General features: G+C 47.4%; 1 protein-coding gene across 1 annotated transcript in view; it reads left to right on the top strand.

The window, feature by feature from the left end:
• The first annotated feature begins 16,091 nt into the window (after positions 1-16,091).
• Positions 16,092-19,634, top strand: part of PPP1R14A (protein phosphatase 1 regulatory inhibitor subunit 14A) — a 4,524-nt gene continuing 981 nt past the window's right edge. Inside the window, exons 1-3 of the mRNA XM_007471064.1 lie at positions 16,092-16,508; positions 18,699-18,779; positions 19,394-19,426. Coding sequence (XP_007471126.1) covers positions 16,308-16,508; positions 18,699-18,779; positions 19,394-19,426 — 315 coding nt within the window. The 5' untranslated portion in view covers positions 16,092-16,307. The remainder of the gene's footprint in view (positions 16,509-18,698; positions 18,780-19,393; positions 19,427-19,634) is intronic.

Genomic DNA, 19,634 nt, shown 5'->3' with positions numbered 1-19,634 from the left:
GGGAAAGAGACTAAAGGAGGGAGAAGCTTTTCCAGTTTTTCTTTTCCATCTGTATCTTTTAGTACAATTTGAGTATTCTAATTTTGTGAATGCTTTTATTTTCTTTAAGGGTTTTATCTGGAGAGTGGATTATAGTCATCCCTTTTGTTTGCTTAAATTTTTCAGTTAAATTTTTCATGGTAAATAAAACTGAATGTACTAAATTCCCTAGTATCTTGAACAGTAGTAAGCAACAAGTGTTTGGTGAATAGCTAATATATGTAAATAGGGCGATCATATAATTTATCCTCCAGATCAAGACACTTTTCAGAGTGAAAAGGGGTATTCTTTTTTTTTTTTTTTTTTTTTTTTTTTTTTTGCGGTCCGCGGGCCTCTCACTTTTGTAGCCTCTCCCGTTGTGGAGCGCAGGCTCAGCGGCCATGGCTCACGGGCCCAGCCGCTCCGCGGCATGTGGGATCCTCCTGGACCGGGGCACGAACCCACACCCCCTGCACTGGCAGGCGGACTCTCAACCACTGCACCACCAGGGAAGCCCGAAAAGGGGTATTCTTAATAGTTACCATGGGAAACACAGTGGCATAAATTTGAACCCTCCAAGGTAAACTGAGCTGAGTAGCCATCCTCCATAGAAGGCACCCACTGGGAATGTAGTCCTTGACCTCCAGGGGTTTACAATTAAGTTAGAGCCACAAGACTGGTTTGGATAGAAGAAAAAGAAAAAGAAAATCACACAAGGTAAAATATTACAATCACACCCTAAATTCAAAGGGCTTGTAAGCCACACAAGGTACAAAGGAAATGAGCAAAGGCTCTGGTATAGGGAATTGACACAATAAGGAAGAGTCACTTGGCAAAAGTGTGCAGGACAGATGAGAGGACCGGGCCTGTAGGAAGCTGTTCTGGTAAAGGACCAGTGTGTGCAGGAATTCCTGGCTGCCTCTTACTAGCCCACTGTTTTGGGGTGGGGATGGGAGGCGGCTTTCCTAACCTCCCTGCACACCCACTTCCTCATTCATAATAAGGGAACAATAATACATGCAACAAAAATGTATAAACCTCTCAGTAAAGCTGGAAAATGTATAAACCCAGTATTCTTCAATTCGGCAAGCCCCATATTCTCTGATTTAGGCCTGGCTAATCAAAAAAAAGTGCAGATTTTAGAGGCTTAGAGTATCTAAATCAGACTCTTGGGAGGCTTAGGAAGATAAGGCAAAGCTCTGATTATAGACCTATCATATCTGTGACATAATTAGAAGTATGTATTTGGTCTCTCCCCGCCTGCCCTTCCTGATACAGAGCTCCTAAAACCCTTGTAATTTCCTGAGAGCTGGAGCATGTTCTATTCTAATATTTGTTCTTGGACCCACATTTCTGACACAAGAACTAAAACCCTGGCAATCTCTGGAGTAGTACGATTGTCTTTTTCTATGCCAATGAGATGATAGTGGCTGGGGGAGCCCTAGAAAGCTTCAGGGTGGGGGCTGGGGGAATTCCCTGGCGGTCCAGCAGTTAGGACTCCTCGCTTTAACTGCAGAGGGCCTGGGTTCAATAACTGGTTGGTGAACTAAGATCCCGCAAATCTTGCGGCAAGGCCAAAAAAAAAAAAAAAAGGATGGGGGCTGGTTGCCAGAAAAACCAAGGCAAGATTAAAGGGTTGGAACTTTCAGCCCCACCCCCTATTCTCCGGGGAGGGGAGAGGGGCGGAATATTGAGTTAATAATCAATCAATCATGCCTATGTGATGAAGCTTCCATAAAATACCCCAACTGAAGGGGTCAGGAGAGCTTCTGGGTTGGTGAACACATCCACATGCCAAAAGGGTGGCTCACCCCAAACTCCACAAGGACAGAAGCTCCTACACTGAGGACCCTTCCAGACCTCTGTCTTCATTTAGCTGTTGATCTGTATCCTTTATAATAAACTGGTAAACGTGTTACCCTGAGTTCTGTGAGCCACTCAAGCAAATTGGATCCGAGGGGGTCATGGCAACCCTTGATTTATAGCAGGTTGGTGAAAATGACAGGGGACAACCTCGGACTTTGACTGGCATTTGAAGGGGGGAGAGGGAGTCTTGTGAGACTGAGCCCTTAACCTACAGGATCTGTGCTCACTCTCTGCGGTTTCAGAATTGAGTTAAATTGCCAAACACCCAATCCGTGTCTGCTGAGAACTGCTTGATGTGGAAAAACCCACACATCTTGTATCAGAAATATTCTCTGTAGTAAACAGGAGAGTTTCCTCTTTAAAATTCCTTCAGGTTACGGTGAAAGCTGAAATGTTAGCAAGAGAACTAACCTGAGGACATTATAAATACAACTCAGCCCAAGGTGAAGTGAAGGCCTCTCTGTGTGATTTGTACCCATTCTGGATCTACTTAGTATAAAAATGTTTTTTGACAAGTTTGTTAGCAATAAGTCCCATTTTGGGACACCTAGATTTTTGTTTCCTGCTGTGGAATGCACCATTTATTAATCTTGAGGTTATTTTGACCATGGCCTGTCTGGGAAAGGGCATTTGCTCAATGTAATTTGAATTCACTGGTGAGTAATAAAGTGGGGAGATTCAGCTGGCTTTCCCTCCATAGGTCCCATTGAGTTAAACTCTGTGGACTTGCAGATGCATTTCTTAAAAACAATTCAAATGGAAGGGACTTCTTTGACACAGGGAACAATCATTAAGAGTGTTGTGAAAATTAAAGGCGTTTTTTTACTCCAATAATAAGAGCTTAAAACATCTGGCACAAAGCTTTGAATAAGTAGTAGATATTATATTTTTATGAAGACCAGACTACTGTAGGAACAGTGGGAATGAAGATAAAGAGAAGGATGACACATTTCACTAGTAAGTCCAACTGAATGTGGTGACTGACAGGATAGAGGGGATATGGAAAACCAAAGTACAAACTCAAGTCAGTGAGTTGATCAAACCAACCCAACCATTACTCCTTCCCTTTGTTTTTCTGCTGTGCAACCACCTGCTATGCCTGAAGACACAAAATTCCTTATCTTCACCTACAGTAAGACAATGGCAGACTATCACACAGATCAAAGTCCTGCAACACTACAGTATCAGGAGATTAAGAGGTCGGAGACAAGAAAATAAGAAAAATTATGCCTTGGTTACCCATTTGGACTTCAAGTTATCTTTTCACCGAGGAATGAGAGAATATTAAAGTTCTGTGTTAGTGAAGAGGTACTGAATACCAGGGAGGCAGATATTCAAGGCTGCTTTAATTCTACTGTGCCAAATTCCAAAGTTGACGTTTATTTTACAATCAGTCTTATTTCAAGGTGATCTATAAATCCAGCTATTTTGCTTAGTTGGATATGTTCTACATACTTGAAGCCTTCTGTTTCTAGTACAGAAAGCCACTAACTACCCACGTCCTCTAGGTTCTGGTGCCTGGAAGTTGTCATTACTAGGCTAAGTAATTCAGAAACTTAAAAATAACCCCTAGGTATTTATGAGGAAAGAATATTTACAATGACAAATCCAACTTAAATTATAAGGCTCATAAAATCTTGTTGTTTTAGATATATAATCTTGGCATTTTAGATATAAAATATTTAGATATAAAGGTTTATATTCCATAAACTATCAGCACAATGCAAACCACCACTCCTACCCACTGTCACCTCATACTCATCACTCAAGCAGGACTATAAATTCTACCCTTACCTAAATTCATAACTAGAATCACAGTGCTCCATCTGAGTAATTTGTAAGGAAGGGCTTCCCTGGTGGCGCAGCAGTTAGGAATCCACTTGCCAGTGCAGTGGACACGGGTTCGAGCCCTGGTCCCGGAAGATCCCACATGCCGTGGAGCAACTAAGCCCGTGCGCCACAACTACTGAGCCTGCGCTCTAGAGCCTGTGAGATACAACTACTGAGCCCACGTGCCACAACTACCAAAGCCCGTGCGCCTAGAGCCCGTGCTCTGCAACAAGAGAAGCCACCGCAATGAGAAGCCCGCTCACCGCAACTAGAGAAAGCCCGCGGGCAGCAACAAAGACCCAACGCAGCCAAACAAAAAAAAACAAATTTTAGAAAAATGTCCTAAATGTTTAAAAAAAAAAAAAATTTGTAAGGAAACAGTAGCTTCAAAGTCTTTCATGGAATTGTCTGTTAATTCACATTCAGGGGTTCTTAACCTTTTTTGAAAAATGGACCATTTTCAGAAACTGATTACAGCTAACGGGCCCTCTACCTAGAGCAATGTTTCTCAACCTTTTTTTTTCCATTATCACTCCACCCCAGGAGCCTCTGTAGACATGTTTTTCCTAAGCACCACACTAAATTTCAATACCACAGACATATATCTATCTATGTAGCCCTTTGAAAGGTCAAAAACTATTATAATATCTAATATTATTTCATTCCCACCCCCACCCCGAACATGCCCTAGACTCTAAATGACTGACCCTGGAATAAACATGGACAAAGTACCACATATGAACTCAGGAACTTCAGATTACTGGGCTTCTGAGGCCAGGGACCCAGGACCCCATTGGTGAGATCCATCTCAAACACTTGCCCTCATTTCTAAAATGGCTTTCCAATAATGAAAAATGTGCTTCAAATAAACTTCAAAGTAACTAACTCCAAAGTTCATGGGCCTCAGCATCCAAGTTCCAGCACTCCTTCATAAGTTTTCAAAAAGGTCTTGTCAGAAACAAGTGAAATGACATTTGTGACCAGGATCACACAAGGACATCCATAATCCATACACTAATGCTTCTGGGGTCATTTGCAAAGTCCTCATTAGTCACGTGATCATTGGGCCACCAAGGCCTCCTGGGGTTAAGTCATTTCAGTGTGACCCCTTCAGGGTTCTCTCCTGCCTCACATGAATCACAAGCTACCTCATCCTTTATTTGGCCTGTCAGTCTCAGGACATGGCAAACAGAGGTTTGGCTGCCTGGCCAACTACCTGAAGACAAGCCTGAATGTTGCAAATGACTCTGGGGATAGGTAAAATGAGAAACAGGTTGGGGGCTGGCTTTCTCTATTACAGGCTGACTTCTCAAATACTGACCAGGGCAAAGGAATGTTTCTGGTGGCAAGGGTCCACTTTCCCTCAGTGGACCTAAAGGCAAGCCCCTCAATGTTCTTTAGGTATAGTCACCATTTGAGCCTCAAAGGCCATGTTTTTAGTACTAAGCACACCAAACCTTACCTTACTTTTTTCTTTTTTTTTAATTCAAGTAGAGTTGATCTATAATGTTTCAAGGTATACAACAAAGTGATTCAGTTTTATATATATATATATATATTTTTTCAGATTCTTGTCCATTATAGGTTATTACAAGATATTGAATATAGTTCCCTGTGATATACGGTAGGTCCTTGTTGTTTATTTTATATATGGTAGTGTGTATCTGTTAATCCCAAATTCCTAATTTACCCCTCCCCCCACCTTACTTTTCTTTATAGTACTCATCACCAAGTTATCTATTCATTGCTCATTTATTTATTGTATTATCTTCTTCTCATTACAATGTAACTGCCATGGATTGGGGCGGGAGGGTGTCATCTGTTTCATTCAGTGCTTTGTTTCCAGGGCCTAAGACTTGTGCCTGGCACTTGGCAGGTGTTCAATAAATATGTGCTGAATAAATATTTCAAACTGTCCTGGAACGAAACTGTCTTGCCTGCAAGTTAAACAAGTGCCTCTTCTGTAAAGGACAAGAATACAAGATGCTACTTTGGAGAACTCCCAGCTGATCACCAACACCAGCTGCACTTTCCCTCTTATCTGTCATCTTCTCTTTGGCTACTCAGTTTACAACTATCCATGGGGGTGAGGAGAAGAAAAAGGAGTGGTGACTAATAACATGCTTCTTGGAGATTTACTGGAAAGTTCACTCAAAGTTCTGGGGAAACTAATTAATCGAAGAGGTTGATGTACATGGAAGATCACTTCAAAGTGTGGTGGAGGCTCTCACATGAATGCTGCTGCACTTGTCTCCAGTGGAAATTCCCAAGAACAATCAACAAAGGGCTATGAGCGAAGGAACCATTAACGCAAGTTCTGATGCCCAAGGAACCATTAACACAAGTTCTGATGCATAAGTTATTGGCAGCAGGAACTACACTTAACTAACCACTCCTAAAAGGAATTTCTGAGGTTCTATTCTGAAAAGGAATATATTATCTACCCTTGTATTGATCGAAATTATGTATTTGGGGGCACTCCAAATACCAGGACTTATCACCCGAGAAGAGATTAAAAAATCATGCACATTTGTGGCCACCTGATAAGGGGTGTTCCCTAACAACAATAACACACATACACACACTCACTGCACTGTACAATTTATAAGTAGCTATTATGTTTTATCTACCTTTGTTTCCTAAATGGGGCATACTCTTAACATGGGAGTCACAATTCTAATGCCTAGAAGATACAGAGGGCAGGCCAAGTGAATAAACACAGGCTGAGAAAGCCAGTCTTCTTTGTCCTTCCCAGAAGAAGTACTTAGCACCACCTCATGGGTGCCATGTGGGGACACTGGACTGCCACCGCCAGATCTTCACGTTTTTGAGGCAAAGCCAAAAATAAAAATATTTCATAAAAAATTATCAATCCTAGAAACTGTACAAGTCACATAAAGCCTGCTGGGAACAGCCAGTTTATAATCTCTACGTGCTTCCATGCAGACTGGCATGCTCCCTGAACGCTACGAACACCTGAACACCCACAGAAGTATCAGCTTTCCCCCACCTCCATCTGCAAAGGTCTGGAGTCAGGACACTTTGCCAAGCCTACAAATGTCCACTGTATCCCACACCCCTTCCACTCTGCCCTCCACCACCCAGTGCCTCACCAACATTGTCAGTCTCGAGACCATGTGACACTCCTATCACTTGCTTATCACCACATCAGCCCCAGACTCCAGTTACCCTTCATCACCTTACATCTTGTTTTGTCAGCATCTCCCTTCCCCCAACTCCTGGAGTCTCTGATACTCATGGCCTATCTTAAGCAAAATCTCTCATTTCTTCAATCTCTTCTCTGAACATTCTTGTCACTTTCTTACTCTCTGAACCCAGCTCTCCCCTAAAGATATAGCTTCTCTTGTGCGCTTCCAAGTGGGCACTGCTTCAGCACCATTCTCCCTCCACCCTCAACACCCAGTTAGGAATTTCATCATCAGAGTAAATCGTATCCCACCTTGTGGGTCATTTGCTGATCCAGGTCACTACTCCTCACTTCTCCATGATTTTAGCTCCTGGCTCACTGTCACACCCGCTGCTGCTCCTATCATCATTCTTGGTGATTTCCATATCCAGATAGGCGATCCTCCAACCATCCTGGCCTCTTGGTTCCTAGACCTCCTCTCCTTCAGTGATCTTGCCCTCCCTGCAGTCGCTCCCTCCCATGGTCACACCTAGACCTTGTCTCAATAATTGCAGCCTCTTCAGAACCTCAGTTTCATGCATCTCCCTCACTGCCCATCGTATCCTAGCTTCCTAGTTCAGTCTCTTCAAAATCTCAACTCCAACAATCCACTGGCCCTACCACCTTTCCACTACCCCTCAGCCCCCTCATGTCTTCAAAAAGATCATTATGATCACCCCACTATACACATTCACTACACACTTCCCCCCCTCCACCATACTCATCTGGAGGTGCCTGTGCAGCTGTGTATGGCTGGAGAAACACCTCACTCTTAATGGATGACCTTGCTTCCTGAGAAAAAGCAATCAGAAGGGGTGGAGGGATAAAAACTACCTCCTGCCTCAAATTAAGCTGTTGAAACCTTTCATACAAATAGAACTTCAGATAAGCAAGGGCATTAGTTCACCCAGCCAGATAGGAGTACTTCTGAAAGGTCAGTAGGTCCAGCCAGCTGCAACAGCTGGGGAAGCCACTGGGAACAAACAGAAAAGGCCTCTGCAGCCCGACCTGGCTTTGTCAATTACTATTGTGTGACCTTAGGCAAGATCTGTAACTTCACCACCACCACCAAGGATTAAGTGATGCACAAGAGCTCAAAGTAAGCAATAGATGTTAGCCCCAAACTCAGTTTTGATAAAGTCCCAGGCCAGGTAACTGGAAGGTGTATCCTAACATAATTAATTCCCCTAAAAAAGTCCAGAAAGGCTGACAAATTCTAGTTCAGACCACAAGAATGATCAACACCTGCATTCCTAATTCCCTGGAGCTGAGTCTCTCCCCACTGGCTCTTAACACTACTCCCCACCCGACAACTCAATTTTTCCTCTCTGCCTCAGGCATAGGGAAATTAACAGTCTTCAGAAGACACCACAGGCGATGACTTGGTGCACATACTTCCTGCTTTCTTTCTTTCCATCCAAAATGCTGGCCTATAAAGCTACCTGGCTCCTGCCTATTTTCCCCACTTGGCATCTTCCTCCAATCCCCCACCTCTCCCGCCCAACACACTCCTGCTCTAGTCACGCTCTCATCTCTTTTCCTCCAATACCACCAAGCTTGCTCCAGCCTCAAGGACTTTGAACGCCACTACTTCCAGTTGGATCCTGAAGCCTCTGTGTCGCTGCCACTTGCTCATTCATGTTGGACCTCAGCCGTCACTGTCCTGAGACCTCCCCTGACAACCGGCGCTAAGGTGGCCACCATCATCTTACATCATCCCTGTTCATCCGCTTCACCCCGCTCAATTACGTCTTAGTAATTTAATACTGTGGTGAGTGCCCTTTATTTGAACGTTTACTCCCTGTCTCTGTCTATCCCACTAGAACATAAGCTCTCTAAGTGCAGGGACCTGGCTTGTCTGAGTCCCAACTGTTATCACTGCTGCCAGCACTGCCCCTGACACATAACAGGGGCTCAATAAATTATGCTGAACCAACGAATTTTTCTTTCAAGAGATCTATTTTCAAAGCCTCCTTGTGGCTGTCTGAAGCAGTAAGGTTAGACCAACACTTGTTCAAAAAGACCTTTCAGGCCAAACTTCCATAGAGTTTAGAGGTTTAAACTGAGCCTTACCCTCCACCAACCTCTACGGACCAGGCCAAGGAATCCAAGCCCAGCTTCTCAATGCCAATATTCTTCTTATACCAAGAGGCCCCCCGCCTTGCACCCTGACAAACTTTTTTCCCCCAACACTTTTGCTTTCCTTTTCCTTCCTTTGGATATCACTGAGAAACACCCTTCTTGGAGGCATTCTGCTGCAACTGAACCAGAAAGGTTTCTCAGGAGGCTGCGGTCCAATATCCAAAAAGGTGGGGGTGAGGGCTTCTTTCCTGAGGCTAAAACGGCCACCAGGTCACCGAATCCAAGCCCCACCCGCTGCGGCTGGCCTCCCTGGGCTTTCTTGGAACTTTTCTCTGCCAGGAAGAGGCTGGTCTTCTGTTCGGCCCCTCACCTCCGTCCTGCCACAGGAAGGGGCACTGCCACTCTTTTTGGTCAACAGCGCTAGTCGCCTCCCTCATTCACAGAAAACTTTTCCCAGCCCGGGCTCCTCCGCCTGTCTTCACTCCCAAGGGCTCCTAAACCTCTTTCCCAAGGTTCAGTCTAGCTACACACCCTGAGCTTCACCAAGTCGCTCCCAACTTCCTCCCCCGCCAATTCTCCCCGCTCAGACCCTGCCCAGGGCCTCCTCAGACCCCCACTTACCCCCTCGACCCTGCCCCTAACGCCCCACCTTAGGCCTCTCAGCCCTCCACAGCTCCCAGGAGACCCGCCTAGGCCCTCACCGTGGACGCCACGTTCTTCGTCGGCCGCCTCAGCCCCGGAGAGGAGCAGCGATGCCAGCAGGGCGAGGAGCGCCCAGTACCGCCACAGCCCACAGAGCTGCGCCATGACGGGCTCCACCGGTCCGCCCAGGCGAGGCCTCAAGCTGCTCGCCGTTGGGGTCTCGCGATCAGGTGCGGGAAGACCCTTGCCGCGCACGCGCACGCGCACTGGAGCGCGTCGCGTTCAGGTGTGCGCGTCCCCTCGCCACACAGGAAGTCTCCGGGAAGCACCTTTCTTGGCCCTTTGGTGTGCGGACACTCTGCCTCCTGCGCCCACGATGCTTTAGTTCGCTCCTCGCTTGCCCCGGACTCCCCCGCACCCTTCAGAACCCCGCCACACCCCCCAGGCGCTCCGTGGTTGCCAGAAATAATGGCGGCTGCCTCGAAGTTGCTACCGAAGGTGGAAGGCCAGGGAAGGGGCGGGGCGCACCTGGCGATGCGGGACGCGTTAGAGCGCAGGCGCAGGGAGCAGGCACCTGAGCGGCCGTCCTCCTCCCAGGGCGCACCTGGGTCCGCCCCTGGCACTGGGGTAAAGGGGCGGGACTTGCGTTGGCTCCGCCCCGGTGGGACTTAGACCCGGGGCCGGCGCTCGCAGGTTGAACCTCGGGGCTCCGGCTGCCCTTGCGTGTGGTCTTGTTGACCACGTCCGAGCACATTCGCTGTTGGTTTGGGCCTCTGGGTGGGAGGAGAGGTCGCAGACGTGCTCATACTGGAAACCTGTGTTTTTTGCCCATCTCGCTTCAACCTTCCGTTGAGGGCGAGGGGTTTATCCTTCCTAAATTCCAAAGTTCACTGAGCGCCTACCCAGAGGTGACCACGCCAGAGTGGTCCTTGCATCACCAGACAGGAACAGCCCAGCGCAGTGATGACAGAAGCATAGGGCAGAGTGATTATGGATGAGACAGCACAAGCACAGGCTGAGTGATCAGAGGCTGCGTGGTGGAAGACCTGGGAGCCCAGACAAGTTCCCCATTCAGCCTGAGAGAGGGCCACGGAGGGCTCCCAGAGGAGGTCGTAGACCCATGAATGAACAAGAACCCCAGACCCTGCCTCCACAGTTCCTAGTACTTAGATGAAGAGAGATAATTGACCAGAGAAGGATAGGTGTCAGGGCTGTGATGGGGAAGCACAGGCAGAGTAATCAGACCTGAAAGGAGAAAACCCAGAGGAGGCATCTGACCAGCTTCCAGGCCAGGGGGGGCTTCCTGGAAGAGGGATATATGAGCTGAATCTCGAAAAGAGGATGGAGTAGGGCAGGCATAGGAGTAGCCAACAGGATAATTAAAATAAGTATATTATTATTTAAAACACCTAACAGTGCTATGAAGGAGATGAATTAAGGGCTGGGATTAACAGAGAACAGGTGGTGGAGGAGGTGGTTTTGATATGAACACTGAAGGATAAGAAGGGCTGATGAACAAACATTCTAAGCAAACAGCAAATGCAAAAGTCCTGAAGCAAGAAAGACGTCAGTGTGTTACAGGAGCCAGGGCCACACCCACTACTTGGCCTCCCTGCAGATATAATAATATGTGAAGAGCCTTAACTGGGTTATCAAAGCGGTGTTTACCTTAAACAATTAAGATTTTATGCCTGCCATCTTCTTTAATCTTGCAGTGAGGACCTACCAAGTTTATGATTAACCTCTCTATCCAAAATTTTATTCCGTTTCTTTTCCTGCCCCTGTGCCCTTCAGGATTGAGGAGTATCAAAGAAAAGGGGGATTGAAACCAAGCAGGACCCTGTGGGGCCCTCCCAGGTACAAAAGTCCTTTGTTTCTTGTTTGTAGAAAAAGACTTTGGTCTCTTAGGCCTTCCTTGAGTTCCAAAGAGCAGACTCAACAGTTACTAGTTAGGGAAGTAAAGGAGCAATAGTTCAGTGATAAAACAGAGTCTGTTCCTCCTCAAGGGATATACATAACAATCTGACACATATCTTTTTTTTTTTTTTTTTTTTTTGCGGTACGCGGGCCTCTCACTGCTGTGGCCCCTCCCGCCGCAGAGCACAGACTCCGGATGCGCAGGCTCAGCAGCCATGGCTCACGGGCCCAGCCGCTCCGCGGCATGTGGGATCTTCCTGGACTGGGGCACGAACCCGTGTCCCCTGCATTGGCAGGCGGACTCCCAACCACTGCGCCACCAGGGAGGCCCCTGACACATATCTTTAAGTTTTGTTTGCAGAAACTAAGACCCCCACCCAAGTGGAGGATGGTGACTAAATGCTGACCACAAGCATCTAGACCCCAGAACGGTTGGAACCAGAAGGTTGATGATTAAGATTCCCAAAACATCACCCTGTTACCTCACCACCAACCAATCAGAAGAAAGTCCACGAGCTACAACCCTCATCCTAAGTGTTGCTTTTAAAACCCCTTCCCTGAAAGCCATCGGGGAGATCCCGTCTTTTGAGCACAAGCTGCCCCTTCTCCTTGTTTGGCATCCTGCAAATAAATGCTGTACTTTCCTTTACCACAACCCAGTGTCAGTAAATTGGCTTTGCTGTGTGGCAGGCGAGCAAGCCCACATTCAGTTCTGTAATAACACCTGGGGTGGATAATTTTTTCATACCTCCTCTCTACCAGGAAATTAGTTTCGATAATAATCATGTAAGAATCATTATTTTATTTGTTCTTTAATTTTAAAATTAATAATTGAAAATGAATAAATTTCCATTTTAAAGATATTACTCAAATTCAGTAAAATATTTCATGTGTGAATGAAAATTTGTACTTACCAAATAAAAATATTATACCCCACAGTTCATACCCTGATTCACTCTTTTAAATTTTTAAACACAAAAACTCCAAAAGGATGTGTAGAATGACAGAATAGTTTCTTCATCTTTACAATCAGTGTGCTATCATTTAAATTTCTAACCTATTATTTAAATGCAAGAATATGTAGAATCACAGAAATGCCTGAAACAAGCCCAAATGATTCCAAATTGTTATGAACTTATTTTCAAAATGAACACACAGAGCTGAGTCTTCATATGTCAGAGGTCAACTGTATACCTGAGAGTTCTCTATATTGACTTCCCTATAGAACAGGGGTCCCCAGCCCCTGGGCCACGGACTGGTACCGGTCCGTGGCCTGCTAGGAACGACGCCACACAGCAGGAGGTGAGCGGAGGGCGGGCGAGCAAGTGAAGCTTCATCTGTATGTACAGCCATTCCCCATCACTCGCATTACCACCTGAGCCCTGAGCTCTGCCTTCTGTCAGCATTATGGTGAGTTGTATAATTATTTCATTGTATATTACAATGTAATAATAATAGAAATAAAGTGCACAATAAATGTAATGTGCTTCAGTCATCCCGAAACCATCCCCCCCTGCCCCCTGGTCTGTGGAAAAATTGTCTTCCATAAAACCAGTCCCTGGTGCCAAAAAAGTTGGGAACCACTGCTGTAGAATATTGTGGCAAACAGATGTTGGACAGTCCCCATGTTCATGGCCTGTATAATCCCCTCAAGTGTGAGCACGACCTGGGATTTGCTTCTAACCAATTAAATATGGCAAAGGAGGTTTACATTATATTATGTAAGACTCTGTCTTCGTGGACTGAAAAGAAAGAGATTCTCCATTGCTAGCTTTGAAAGATATAAATCGCCACATTGTGAGAAGATCTGTGGAGAAGGCCACATGGCAAGGAAATGTAGGTGGCCTCTAGGAGCCAGGAGCAAACCCCACTGATAGCCAGCAAGAAAATGAAGACCTCATCCCCACAGCCTCAACAGATGAAAGCAGATCTTTTTTCAGTCGAGTCTCTGATGAGAGAGCAGCCCTGGCTGACCCATGGATTGCAGCCTGGTGAGGCCCTAGAGCAGAGGGCCCAGCTAAGCCATGACTGGACTGGATTCACAGAAACTATGAGATAATAAACATGTGCTATTTTAGATACTAAGTTTGTGCTAATTTATTACACAGCAATAAAAACCTAATACAAATACAATGTTTATTAAAGGATAGAGTAATAAAAATATCTAATTTGAAGCTTACATATATATTATTAAAACTCAACAGTATTAAAAACAAACTCAACAGTATTGCATCAATTCAGTCAGTAGACCACCAAACAATTTTTTTCCTGGGGGTGGATTATTTTATCACTGATACTGTTTAGAATTTGTCACATGGCATAATAAAAGCTTGGCCAAATTTGATCGGTTTTATTATTTTTTTTTAATTCTCCACAGACAGTGCACCCCTTTTTTCCTGTACCCAAGGTGGACCACTCCTATTGCCCTCCCTTTGGTACACTACTAGTTGGAAAACAGACAGTAAGTAAAACGAGTAAATTATATACAATGTGAAAAGGCAGTGAGCATTATGGATAAAACATAGAGCCAGGTAAGGGGCATGGGAGTTGCAATATGAAATAGGGTGGTCAGAGAGGAACTCACTGTACGGGTGACATTTGAAGGAGATGAAGGAGTGAGCCCTGTTGACATTCTAGGGAAGAGCTTTCCTAGACAGAGGAACAGCTAGTGCAGAGGTGCTGGCATGGGACTGTGTTTGGTAGAGCTTTGATTGCCCCAGAACAATGGGGAGCTATAGACATTTTTTTTTTTAATATAACAGCTTTATTGAGATATAACTCACATACCATACAACTCACCCTTTTAATGTGTACAATTCAATGGTTTTTAGTATATTCATAGAGTTGTGTAACTATCATCATGATCAATTTTAGAAAATTGCATCATCCTCAAAAGAAACCCTTGACTCTAGCAGTCACTCCCCTTCCCCCAATCTTCTCAGCCACAGGCAACCACCAATCTATTTTCTGTCTCTATGGGTTTGCCTATCCTGAACATGTCATGTAAATAGAATCATGTGACATGTGGCCTTTTGTGTCTCGTTTCATTGACTTAGCATGTTTTCAAGGTTTATCCATGTTGTAGCATATATAAGTACCTAATTTCTTTTCATTGCCAAATAACACTCCATCATATGGATATACCACATTTTATTTATCCATTCTTCAGTTGATGAGCTGGGTTGTTTCCACCTATTGGCTGCTATGAACATTCATGTACAAATTTTTGTGTGAGCATATGTTTTCAATTCTCTGGTATGTACCTAAGAATGGAATTACTTGATCATATGGTAACTCTAAGTTTAACCTTTTAAGGAACTGCCAGACTTTTCCAAAGTGGCTACACCATTTTACATTCCCGCCATCAACGTATGAGTGTTCTGCTTCCTCCACATTCTTGCCAATGCTCACTTGATATTTTCCATTTTAAAAAAATTATAGCCATCCTACTGGGTGTGAAGTGGTATTTCATTGTCATTTTGATTTGCAATTTCCTGATAACTAATGATGTTGAGCATCTTTTCATGTACTTATTGGCTTTTGTATATCTTTTTTAGAGAAATGTCTATTCAGATCCTTTGTCTGTTTTTAAATTGGGTCATCTTATTATTGAATTACATGACTTTATTTATTTTAGATACAAGTACCTTATCAGATATATGATTTGCAGTTTTTTTCTCTCTGTGGGTTGTCTCTTCACTTTCTTGATGACGTTCTTTAAAATGAAAGTTTTAAATTTTGATGATGTCCAATTTTCCTATTTTTTTTCTTTTGTTGCTTTGGTTTTGATGTCATATTTAAGAAACCATTGCCTAGTTATGGATAGTCTTAAGCATGGGAGGGACATGGCCAAATTTAAGTTTCATTTAAGTTTTGAAGTGTTATTCTTGCTGCTTTCAATTAAAGTGGGAAGACTTGTGAGGTAAGAGATTTCTCTGGTTACCCTGGCTAAAACTGTAACCCCACCCTCACTCTATTTCTCATTTTCTGCTTCATTTTTCTCCATAGAACTAATCATATTCTAATAAACTGTATAATATACTGTACTTATTATGTCACTGCCTGCCTCCACCGCAAGAATGCCGCCGACTCCATGAGGACTGGGCTTGTCTGTTTGGTTCACTGCTCTATCTCCAATGCCTAGGGAAGTTCAGGACGGGGAGCCTGGTGATAACCAGAGGCACAGAGAACCCCTGGATGCTATCTGGCATGAGGAGTCTGGTATGGGGGGGGGGGTTACAGCCCAGACGTCATGATGTCAAATGAATATTTGTTGAGTAGAGTGAGTGAATATGAACGAATGAATGCATGGATGAGTGAATAAATGAAAGAAGGAACAAATGATGTACCGTTGAGTACTATGGCTTGACCTTCCCTTGCAAAGAGAGTAGGTAGGTAGCACTGGGCCTCGTGCACTGTCCCTGGAAACCGCCAGAGGGCGCAGACAGGCCGGGTGCCCTAGAGCCCATCCCGGACCCGCCCCCCCGGATCCAGGCCCCGGGAGCCCCTGTCGCACGATCGGGCCGGGGGCTCCCGGATCCTGCCCATACCTGAGCCAGGCACGGCCGCGGCCTTCACGCTGGCGCAGCGGTCAGTCCTCGCTTTGCAGGCAGGGAAACTGAGGCCCGGGGCAGCCGGGGCGGGGCCGGCCCCCCTGCGAGTCCGAGCCCCCGCCCCCGGTCGGCCCCGCCCCAGCCTGTAAGAGGCCCCCTGGCCGCCAGGCGAAAGCTCACAGCGCTGCACCGGGTCCGGGGCCAGGACCGCGATGGCAGCTCAGCGGCTGGGCAAGCGGGTGCTGAGCAAGCTGCAGGCTCCATCGCGGGCCCGGGGACCGGGAGGCAGCCCTGGGGGGCTGCAGAAGCGACACGCGCGTGTCACCGTCAAGTATGACCGGCGGGAGCTGCAGCGGCGGCTGGACGTGGAGAAGTGGATCGACGGGCGCTTGGAGGAGCTGTATTGCGGCAGGGTGAGACGGGGAGAGGTGGGGTTGCAGGGGGAGTCTCGGACCGATAGACCCCGAGCCCGGACTCCCTACGCCTTGAGGGCCTCTGGTTGCTTGTGCTCGCTGGTGCGCGCTGGTGCAGCCTCGTTCGCACGTTAGGACGCACGCTCCTGGACTCATGGGCCTCGCAGTCCACCCTCCATGGCACTCTGCTTGTGCACACAGACAGACACGGGTCCAAACACCAGGGGAGCACCAGGGGTTTAGCGTGTTCGAGGTGAGGAGGCAAACTTGGGGAGCTGGAGTGGCCATATCTGGAGAAAGGGTGGGGGGAGGGGGATGTCTTAAAGCCAAACATATACATGGTGGCAGGGGAGATACAACCACACGGAGCTGCACAGCAAAGGAAGCATCAGCATTCACAGACGTGCACAGTGACGAGCTATGGCCACTCGCAGACACAGTGACAGAAGCAACAGCCATGCACAGACTCTCAAGGACACAAGCTGGGGTCGCTTACGGATCAACCTAGGCTACAGCCGCAGGCTCTCCCAGTCACAACAGCACAGGCCACAGCCATATGCAGCCACAACACAACAACTACACCCACACAAAAGGACTCCAGTTACAGCTGTTCATAGATACACACAGCACAGGCTGTAGTGGCTCGCAGACGGTACAAGTTACAACAGCTACCCCTGGACACCCAGTGATTCAAGTAACGACCATCCATTATCTCCTAAAGGCAAAAAATGATAATCACGTGCAAACGCAATGATAGATGCTGCAGCCACATGCAGACATAAAATAACAGAAATTATAGCTACACCCAGACGGAAAACCATGTAAGCTATGGGCACCTCCAGACATACAATGGCAGAAACTGCAGCTGCCGGTGGACACACAGGGCACAAGCTATGGCCTCCTATGCTGTCTCATGGGGTACAGACAGACACGACATCTCACTCGGGTCTCTGCCTGAAGTCACATTTTGTACAACACACACGTGCTGTGGAGCATGGTCACAGGTTCACAGACACACAAGACGACAGATGCTCTGCAGCACAGTGCAAAGGTGGGAGAAGCCACGGCCCCTCGCAGTAACACGAGGGCCCTCTGTTCTCAGACACATGTGGGCTCACACAGGTGGACAGTTGCTAGTGGTAGGTGGCATCCTCTGAGGTCGTCCTCCGACAGTGGGCACTACAGCTAGCCAGACTCTCAGGGACACAAGCTGTGGTCACCTACTGATCAGCATATGCTACAGTGACGCAGGACGGTGAGACAAACACAGCTAAGCCAGAGTCGCCCACTGCCCACCCGTAGGACCATAGGCCCCTGCACAGGCCGCGCACGATATCACACAACTCTGCACCCTCGTGCCAGCCCTGGCGCCTTGGCATCAGGCTCTGGCTCACACACAGAGACTCACACAGGCAGGTAACACACTTACAGACACTCCATGCCACACACAATCCCCTGACCACCCAGGCCTGAAGCCCACAATGGAGTCAGCAAGACTTTGCGTAGGGGATGCCAAACTGTAGCCTCTGGGATCTCTTTGCTCAGACAGCTGGGTTCTGCCCGTCACAGGGTTACTGAGCCAGCCTGCATTTGTCCTTTGCCCCAAGAGGCCATCCAAGGGTCCCCCTCTTGGCTGCTCAAAGTTGGGCTCGTGGCTTATCTCTCCCACCCACCTTGGGGGGCTTCCTGGGCTTGAGGGTTGCGCTTTGGCCCTGGGGGCTGGCCCAAGCCCTCCCCGCTTGGGTGCCCTGGGGCAAGGGGCCACCCCCAGCAGGCTCTAGCCTGCCAGCTTCCCTCCCCTGCACCCAGCACTTAAACTTTTCCTTTAAAGGGCAGAGCCAACCCCTCTCCTGAATCCCAGAATCTGACATTCCAAGACTCCATCAGGCCTGTTTCCCACTGTGGGAATAAGGGCCAAGGCAAGGGACCCGTGCCAGGCCCAAGACTCCCGAGGCCCAGGGGCCAGCATCCGAGATAGTACAGGCTCCCAGGCCTCTGTCAACCCATCTGTCACCCCTCCCCCCAACACCCAGATGTCCCGCCTTGGCGGTGCTGTCCCTGACTGCCACATTATTGCTCCAGAGCCCGCCAGCTGGGCCCTGGGGCCTTTGGGGCTCCTCCAGGGACCTGGACAAAGGCGGGGGAGGGCGGGGAAAGGGATCTTGACGCCCCTCCCTCTCCGCCTTTTAGGAGGCAGACATGCCCGATGAGGTCAACATCGATGAATTGTTGGAATTAGAGAGTGAAGAGGAGAGAAGCCAGAAAATCCAGGTAGCTGGAGGGGAAAGCTGCCCCCAGCCCCCTACCCTGCACCTCCCTACAAATCATATCAATAGTTAACGTGTTTCTTGAGCACTTCCTAAGTGCCAGGCACTGTTTCAATTGCTTTACACTTAGTAATTCATTTAATCTTCACAAAACCCTCTGAAGGGTTTATTATCTCCGTTTCACTACTATCACTATTATTATCTCTGCTTTCCACTTGAGGAAAATGAGGCCCAGCGAGATCTCATCACTTGCCCAGGGTCACATAGCTCAGAAGGCGCATATCTGGGAGTCAGAGCCAGGCAGCCTGGATGCAGTGTCCTTTGCTCTTCCGGCCTGTGCTCTCCTAGAGGCAGGAAATGCTTTGTGCCCTTCTGGCCCTCTCTGGATCTAGCGCTGGTCTTGGTGCTGAGTTTCTTGATTCAACTCTGCCCCCAGTTGCTCTATAAGACGCTCGGGCCTTGTTCCTCCCCTGAAGCCACATGGGCCAGTCCACCTGGAGTCTGACTGCCATTTGTCTTGCTGCCTTGGGGCTTTGTTGGGAAATGGAAGGGGCTGGCGGGGCATATGTTTTAGTCATTTACTATTTTCTTTTTTTTTTTGTGGGGGGGGTTGTTTAGGGACTCCTAAAGTCGTGCACAAACCCCACAGAGGTGAGTTTTCCATCCCCCATTCCAGGCCCTGTTGTGCCCCCTGCACCTTGACTGGGGGCTGGGGGGCGGTCTCCGGGGAGGAGGAAAGAAGCTGGCTGTGCCCAGGACCAGCAGAGGGAACTCTGGGAGCCCTGCCTCTCCCATGGCCGTTTTCTCATCTCCAGTGGCGTCTTTTGTCTTCCTCACTCCTGTCCCCTCTCTTCCCATC

This window comes from Lipotes vexillifer, unplaced genomic scaffold (genome assembly GCF_000442215.2).
Source record: "Lipotes vexillifer unplaced genomic scaffold, Lipotes_vexillifer_v1.1 scaffold182, whole genome shotgun sequence".
Taxonomy (NCBI): domain Eukaryota; kingdom Metazoa; phylum Chordata; class Mammalia; order Artiodactyla; family Lipotidae; genus Lipotes; species Lipotes vexillifer.
Note: the sequence above shows the minus strand (reverse complement) of the source record. Positions and strands in the feature narration are given on the sequence as shown.